At 41.9% G+C, this 8,346-nt stretch overlaps 2 protein-coding genes across 4 annotated transcripts in view; both read left to right on the top strand.

Moving 5' to 3' along the window:
* syt3 (synaptotagmin III) overlaps nucleotides 1-3,804 on the top strand; it is a 49,651-nt gene extending 45,847 nt beyond the window's left edge. Inside the window, exon 14 of the mRNA XM_010768677.1 lies at nucleotides 3,777-3,804. The gene's annotated coding sequence lies outside the window, so the exon portion shown is untranslated. The remainder of the gene's footprint in view (nucleotides 1-3,776) is intronic.
* med25 (mediator complex subunit 25) overlaps nucleotides 1-7,774 on the top strand; it is a 16,164-nt gene extending 8,390 nt beyond the window's left edge. The window contains exons 12-20 of one of the 3 annotated variants that reach the window (XM_010768695.1): nucleotides 428-510; nucleotides 606-663; nucleotides 751-858; nucleotides 1,575-1,751; nucleotides 5,828-5,935; nucleotides 6,138-6,209; nucleotides 6,798-6,968; nucleotides 7,076-7,196; nucleotides 7,490-7,774. In XM_010768695.1, the coding sequence (XP_010766997.1) occupies nucleotides 428-510; nucleotides 606-663; nucleotides 751-858; nucleotides 1,575-1,751; nucleotides 5,828-5,935; nucleotides 6,138-6,209; nucleotides 6,798-6,968; nucleotides 7,076-7,196; nucleotides 7,490-7,593 (1,002 nt within the window). In that variant the 3' untranslated portion in view covers nucleotides 7,594-7,774. Of the gene's footprint in view, nucleotides 1-424; nucleotides 511-605; nucleotides 664-750; nucleotides 859-1,574; nucleotides 1,752-5,827; nucleotides 5,936-6,137; nucleotides 6,210-6,797; nucleotides 6,969-7,075; nucleotides 7,197-7,489 lie in introns of all 3 variants that reach the window. The other 2 variants (XM_010768687.1, XM_010768702.1) reach the window with 2 other exon arrangements.
* The last annotated feature ends 572 nt before the right edge of the window (nucleotides 7,775-8,346 follow it).

Here is an 8,346-nt window from a genome sequence, read left to right as displayed (position 1 = left end):
CGCCTCCTGGGTCTTCCCTGGTGTCTTCAGCAGCTGCTCACTCCCAGAGCACCTCCAGAAAGAGACAGTTTGGAGGCATCCTCAGACCGCCTTAGGGCCTATGAAGTTATAAGCTTTTGGCCAAATAAAAACATTTCATGGAGAAAAAAAGAACTTTCCAATATCCGTTTAATTAGTTTTGAAAAATAAAAGATGTTGGCCACGATATCGTCTGAATCTGAGGTTGGACAGTCATTTGGAGTCCAGCACTTTGGCGTAGGCTTTCTCAAGAACTGTTACATTTTAATGCAACATCCAGTCCCCTAATAAATTCTGGAGGTGTGAATCCAACTTTAATGTGTTATAAGATATATTTATTTTCTTCAGGCTAACTGACTAACTTTTTCTTCTCTTTTTGTGTCGTCTCACCACCCCTTTCCTGCAGAAGCCTAAAGCCGCTTCGATGGATTCAACCACCAAACTGACGCGTTCTCTGCCATGTCAGGTGCACGTTAACCAAGGGGAAAATCTGTGAGTAGCCAATCAAACATTTAGGACTATATCTCTAGTAAAGGGTGGTTTGTTTTGTGCACAGAGTTAACAGATGCCATTCTGTCTCTTAACAGAAACACAGAGCAGTGGCCACAGAAACTCATCATGCAGCTGATTCCACAACAACTCCTGGTGAGAACACCTTTTAACCTTTGTTTAGTACATATAACTTCAGTTTTGTTTATGAATGTTGCATTACTAATTACTCTCTTTCTGTAGACAACCTTAGGTCACTTGTTCAGAAACTCTCGAATGGTTCAGTTTCTCTTCACCAACAAAGACATGGAGTCGTTGAAAGGCCTGTACCGCATTATGGCCAACGGCTTTGTAAGTTGTCCAAAACTAAATTAGTTGAGAGTACTTGTTCTCTCCCTGTCCCAAATCGTATCCATCATTCAGTATTCCTCAATACATTTTCCATGAGTGGGAACTGAGTGCAGCTCCCACCTCTGTCCTGCAGTTGCTCTGAACATGATGCAGTGCTATGTGCAGGACTCTAGAGGGGGACCCAGGCCATACATCATTCACTTTTGCGCCAGATGTTATGATTTTAAACATACTCAGCCATCAGATCAGACACACATATTTATTGTTCAGTTTTGAATTTCTTCCAGAAGGCTAGCACAATGATTTTGTTCAGTGTGGTGCATTGTAACCCAGTTAGTACCATTGACAAATAGAAGAGGCATTAATAGTATTCAGCTGAGCTCTGCCTTGTTGCCTGATCCTAATGAAGGATTGAAATCTTTTGCATTTAAATCATGAAACCGATATGTTTGATTGGGTAAAGTAGCTCAATAATAGGCTATGTCCCCAAACCTTAGCCTATCGATAATTATCACTGTTTTCCAAATTCAAAAAGATCAAAGGTTTTATTGTCATATGCACAAAGCTACGGTGTAGAAATGGAAATTACATTCTTCTGACCTGAGCTCCTCCAACAATGCAACATATATAGTAAAATATAAAAAGTAGTGCAAAAAGTCTATATACAAAGTAGTCAAGTGTCAAGGTTTTAATCTGTCCTACCACCCTCCCTACAGGCGGGGTGCGTTCACTTCCCCCACACCACTTCTCCCTGTGAAGTGAGGGTGCTGATGCTGCTCTACTCGTCCAAAAAGAGAATATTCATGGGCCTCATTCCCAACGACCAGAGCGGCTTCGTCAATGGCATCCGGCAAGTCATCACCAACCACAAGCAGGTCCAGCAGCACAGAGCGGTGAGTAGTGATACGAGCAGAAAGAGAGGAAGCTTTCAGTGTGGAGTGGGGAGACCAAAAGGAGGTGATAATGAGAAGGCATTATAGAGCAGCTCCAGGGAATTGAGGTGCATTGTTTACAGCATTAAGGTGCATTGTTATTGACATTTCATTTAGCTTGCCCAGTATCTTTCACAGCAGCCACTCACGTCTCTCACTCTGGTGGAGGCTAATGGGGCTAGCATTAGCCAAATTCCTACTGCAACATTAGATGACCGTTTCACTCCCATCTCATTATCACTCCAAGGGAAATATAGGTGCAATTCATCTGCAGTCTTTATGTTGAATTGATTGCATTCCTAACTAAATTGTCTCTGTAACACTGTATATGGTGTACTGTGTTATGTTATTGCTTTTTGTAAATATACTGTGTTAACATGCATAGATCTTCACAACATTTAAGCTCTTGTTGATACATAGGGCAGTGTCTTTAGTGGTTATACCATGGATGTAAAAAGATAACTGGATTCAGCTTCCGGTCAGTCCAAAAGTACATTAATGTTAACGTGTGGGTTAAAACATTCCTAAAAACTGAATCTGCACTGTAGTTTCACTGTCATCTTTTGATCATGTTTAAGGTTGTAAGATTTGGTTTAAAGGTCCCATGACCTGGCAATTTCTCCTGATCAAAATTCCATTGTTGAGGTCTACTAGAATAGATTTACATTGTTCAATGTTCCAAAATCACATTGGTTTCTCATACAGCATCTCTGTATAGTATGTGTATTCACTCTCTGTCCTACACGTCTTGTTGGAGCTCCTGCCCCCCCTCCCTATGAGCCCACTGTGCTCTGATTGGTCAGCTCGCCCACTCTGTTCTGATTAGTCAACCACCGTTACAGCGGAACATCAGTGTTTATGTTTTACAATGGCGTTTGTTAGCAACCAGAAAATGACACCAGTAATGACAAACAGATGAGAATGCTGCGTGGGGTCTGGGTGCCGTGTTGGCGGGACGTTGCGGGACTCGCTGCTCCGCAAAAAATCGCAGGCTTTGCGATTTCATAATCGCATCATTTCAAATCGCGATTTCGATTTAAAATCGATTATTCTTTCAGCACTAGTCTGCGAGAGACCGCGGAGCTCAGCCTGAGCACACACACACTCACAGCCTGAGCTCCGCTGAGAAAAGATAAGGCTGAGTGAGTGTGTGTGTGTGCGGAGCTCCGCGGATTGGTCCATTTGGTCTAGAGTGACATCAACCTTTCCCGGAAGAAAAAAATGGAAAAATAAAAATCTCCAATGAGGCGTTCTGGGGCAGCATAGACAGGTCTTTTCTGTGTTAGAGTTTTACTTGCTACAGGGTGTACTTTGAGGGTTTTTGACTCTGCAAACCATTTACATGCAGAAAAAGCTACATAACACACAAGGGGACGGGTAATAACCAGAAAAGCATATGATGGGACCTTTAAAACTAAGCTCAACTCGGACAGATATTATCATTTTTTTGTTTAGGGTGTTGAGATCTTAACATTTCATGAGACTCACTGTAGGAGAAGGAATCGAGAGGCAGAAGTGTCTGCCAATCTTTCAGGGCAGGAAAATCTAGAGGAAGGGTCCCTCTTTTCAACCTCCCTCTAAAGGTAGACCAATTCTCGTCACTGAGTTCATTACAGGTTACAAATGCTGCTGCCTTGTCCACATTACATAGAAATGTCACTTTCCCTCTCTGCTCATCCTCATCCCTGCAGACAGGGTGATTTAAAATGTGTCTTTTGGATTAGCGGGCTTTTCCATCACAGGGCTCCACTCCAACTTATTGCATCCGTTGAGGAGGGATGCTGCATCGCTCTGAAACAATGCAGCATCCAGTCGCAGGGACTCAGCATGTCTCCATTTCAAAATGAATCTTGTTATCTGGTTTACATGAGTTAAATTAAATTTCTCTTTGCAGCCTGCTCTCATCAGCAGTGATAGCGCTTGTTTACTCACCCTACTCATTTTATGTCTTTGCAAAAGCGCGTGAGCTCTATATGTAACTTGAAGCTGTGTGTGTGTGTGTGTGTGTGTGTGTATGTGTGTGTGTGTGTGTGTGAGAGAGAATCGGTGCATTTAGAGAAAAGCAGAAGACATGAAATTGAAATGAAGGTTTTTTTTCTTTCTGGCTGTTGAGTAACATATTCAGTGCTGCATTGCTAATAGGGAAGCGCTACAGCAATCTCAACGTAATTACAATTTCAATTTGGACCAGTAGTTAAGGTTTTTCTGTGCAAAGCCCTGGAGTTGCATTCTTTGGAAACCAGATTTTTGTTTGTTCTGTTTACACAAGAAAACATTTCATATTTCTCTGGAAAGGGATGCGAGCCCTAATCCGGGATTTGACAGGTTTGTGGGTTAAAGACAGAAGATAAATCCTAAACGGGAGAAAAAACCTGTTCCTGTCCTGTTCTGTACGTTCCCTCAAAAATACCTACATGTATGTGTTGCACTATCATTGGTTGAAAAACACACTGTACATTAGCACACTCAGGGTAAATCTGATTATGCAAGATGAAGATATCTCTCCAATACATTTCTGAGTCTGTAGTTAATCATTTGTGCTCATCTCTCTAGTCTCTCCCTCAGTGTGCTAACAAAAGCCACCGCAGCAACACAAACCCCGGAGCACTGAGTCGGTTTCAAATGTTGAGTATTTAAGTACTGTACTGAAATACAAATTCGAGGAACATTGACTTTAATAGAGTATTTTCTCTTTATGTTACCTTTTACTTTACCTTTTAAAAAGTATGGTACTTTTTTTCTCCTCTGCATTTATCTGACAGCTTTAGTATCTGTTCAGGTTACAGTAACCCATCCCCTTTAGGTACATTGGGTGTCAAATTGCTGTTTTAAGTACAGAAGTGTAATGAAATGTGCTCAGTGTATCTTCAGTTAAAGCTGTTATGTTTCTGAGTGATCAGAGCCTACCTTGCAGCTGTGTAGGCAGAAAATGGCGCTGTAACAGGTTGCTTCCTGTCTTTCTCTTCAGAGTTCACTCTGGCTGGATACTTTATCTTACATTATCCCCCTCCTGACTGTCCTAACCACTTTATTCATCAAGATTGAGTTTGTTTAAAATGAGAACTCCAAACACCTCAGCAGGTGGTGTTTAACGATTAGTATCCATGGTGCATCATCGTATCCAAACTATGTTTGTTTTTACTTCCATCTGCACACTCGTGAACAACATGAATATGTGTGTTGATTATGTTTGGTAACAGCCTTTGCATGGCATAACAATGTTGACGAAAAAAGACAGATCGTGATTGATTATGACAATACAAGAATATCCGGATATCAGACTTTATGACGTAAGTCTGTCCAACATATATATGTTTAGATCAGAGGGTTGATAAGAGGATTGTTGGTTATACACTTCATAAAGGACAGGTTAACATTATTTGCTAGTTGGTTTAAAAAAATAAATCCGGAAAAGCCATCATGAAAGAGTTATGTGTAAGTGATGTTGGACAAAATACACTGTTTTCTGCAAGACTTCACAACAACGTTTGTACTGAAAAGACTTTAACCTCAGAAGTTGCCCACTTAATTTGTCCAACTCAGGAAGCTCAAGCCTCATATTCGCTTCTGCTGAACAACAGAATTCAATTTTGCACAAAACAAGGATTTAGTCCCCCATCACTCACATTGAACTTGATTAAAGAAGGGATTTCTCTACGGCTAGTATGAGAACATTTGCAGCTAGCTGTAAAGTATTTCATGTATACGGCTTATGAGTATTTATGTATTGCTTATGAATGTGTGAAATGACCTTATTGCTCTCCCCTACTCAATAAGTTGTGTAGTCACATTAAGCTCTTAACATAAACAAGAGAAAAAACAATGCATTTGTTCTGGACAACTTTAAGATAAAATAAGATTAAAGGTGACTGGCTGTGAGAATGAAGGGCATGCAAACTGAGACGATAAATAAAGGTTATGAAATGTTTCTTATGCTTGCTGCTGTTTCACTTTCTTACAATGCATTTACATTTAATTTAGATATTGCTTTAATCCAGAGCGACCTACATACCTTTCTCTCCATTTCTATGCATCAGTTGGGCGGTGCAGGTCCGATGCAGCCTGGTCAGGTCGCCCCCAACCAGAACTTCCTCAACAGACCTCCTGGCCCAATTCCAGTCTCCCACGGCAACGTTCAGCAGCAGGTAAATGAACGCATTCTGTGCTGGCATGTCTGCCCAGGTTTCGCACTAGTTTTCTTTTCACGCTGCCTGTTGTTGAAACCTTTACTGCCCAGGTGCCCGCTGATTTCTGCATGCCTTACTGGTAACCCTTTCCTCTACTGTCCTCCTTTTTTATTCACACTTCCACCACCCCTTCCTCCGCTCTGATCTGTGCTGGGTCCAGTCTGTGGTGGTGGGCATGCCCCCTGTTAGTCAGGTCTCTATGATGGAGGAGCAGCAGAGGCAGAACAACATGGTGAGACCCCCAACATATAAACACCATGTTTTTTAGGGTTTCCATAGGCAATACATTGAAATGGTAAGGGTTTTAAAGTATTATATACTTCTTAGTTATAATTAATCTTCCGTCATTGAAGGTTAGCCTGTAACACATGTACCAGCACATTGCCCATTTCTCCATGTCCTTTATCTGTCCTTGTTTTTATTTGGCTGATAAAAGGTATATAAACATGACCAGTCAGTAGGCTGCTTTTCAAAATGTATTAAATGATATTAAACAGAATGTAGGTCTTGTGTGCATCCTGTTTCCTCATCAGAACCTGGTGTTGTACATACAAACAGAAATACTGTCCCTTTACTCCCAATACTCAGCATCTGGCGTGTGGACAGCATGTGTTGACTTTACCTGCTCCTGTCCAATTAATGCACGGCACTGGGAAGCACAGATTCTATTGATAACATGCATGCACATGTTTTTATATTTAAATGTATCATAACTCTTTGCAGTGTGCATGAGGTGAAGAGCACAAAACCAGCAGCCCATGATGGTTTATTCATATTCATAATACATGTGAGGAATACAACATTTTAAAATGCCCTTCAGATGGCCATGAGAGCAACCGGACCAACCAACCAACAGCCGTCAGTCGGAGGTGCTCCACCCAACCAGGTGGCACAAGGCGGACAGGCCCAAGCCCAGGGTCCCATCCTCCGCCTCTCAAACCCAGGAGCCAACCCGCAGCTCCGCAGCCTCCTCCTCAACCAACAGCAGCCAGTAAGAGTGGACAGCAGCCACAGGATGTCTCGTACTGTAACTTCTCTCCTGGAAGTCTTGCGTCTTTTGGAGGTTAATGTCACTTTTCTGTCTCTGTGTCCTTGCAGCAGGGTGGGGTGTCTCACATGCAAGGCATGATGTCTCACCAGGGCTTAGGGCAGCAGTTGGTCCATCCGACACCAGGAGGGGGGACTCAAATGCAGAGCCAGTGGAGGCAGCCCTTGCCAGGTCAGCAAGCACCCCCACAGAGGTGGAAAGAGTTCAGACATAAGGGACTCAAGTGAAAATCTAAGTTTAAAATATAGGCCTGAAAATGTATTCTTTAAAGGGTAATGAGGTTCAGAGCCAAACATTCTAAAATTGACCAAGTCTTGGTAGTTTAGTTTTTTGAGGTTCAAAACCACTTGATGCCATTTCAATACTTTTAGTATTCTCTTCAGAAATGATCATTTCTGAAAAAGTTTACGGAATCCCTAATTTAAACATCTGTTCCTCTTCCCCCCCTTCCAACCTGTGTGCAGGTCAGATGCTGATGTCTGGAGGTCAGAGAGGCGCGGCCCCCCAGCCCGGGATGCCCCTAGTCTCCAGTGCAATGGATGATGAAATCCTCATGGACCTTATCTGATTGAGCATTGTGGAGTCAGGAGCTGACATTTTTGTTGAAACTCTGCATCCAATTTTCCAATTTGGACACATGCATCCGCTCTGTTATTTGTGTTGCTACAAATGTTCAACAAAGTTAAGGGATCATGAATAGTTCTAAGTTTTTTCTTTTACAGGACTGAAAAGCTGAATTTAATTAGGGGCATATAATGAACGTTTTTCATGGAAATGGTCAAACCAACAGCATGCTAATCCTCCATGCTTCTCACTTAAAGATGCCAAACCATCTGAAACAGTAAATTATGTGATGCTTCTGGAAACTCTGCTTTTCTATACATGTTTTTTTTAGAATATTATCATTACAATATGAAAGTGTTATTTTTTTTTCTTTGAGATTTTACTTTTTCTTATTTTTGATAAAGTTGTCTCATGAGAATAAAATGATGAGGTATAGCTCTTTGAAGAAGTGGCATCATTGTGAAGAGTTCTTTCCTCTTGATGCACATTCCTGATGTTCAGCCAGTCCTGCCTCCTCCCCCCTGTGGGAATGCTGCTGGGACCCTTAAGGTAAGAGAGAGACTGAAATAGTCACAGTAATAGATGGTTCAGTATCTTTTTCTGCCAAATAGTGTCACAGTGTTAATTTTAACTACTCCAATATGTCATGGAACCATAGAGAGTCCCCTCGTGCCAAGTAGTCCTACCAGATGGCATCAGTTGGCCATGTTTCTCTTGGCATAACGTACAATCAGGCTGATCGCATGCGCACATGGCT

This window comes from Notothenia coriiceps, unplaced genomic scaffold (genome assembly GCF_000735185.1).
Source record: "Notothenia coriiceps isolate Sejong01 unplaced genomic scaffold, NC01 NC01_scaffold00000339, whole genome shotgun sequence".
In the NCBI taxonomy this organism is placed as follows: Eukaryota; Metazoa; Chordata; class Actinopteri; order Perciformes; family Nototheniidae; genus Notothenia; species Notothenia coriiceps.
The sequence above is the reverse complement of the archived record's forward strand: the minus strand, read 5'-3'. Positions and strand labels throughout refer to the sequence as shown.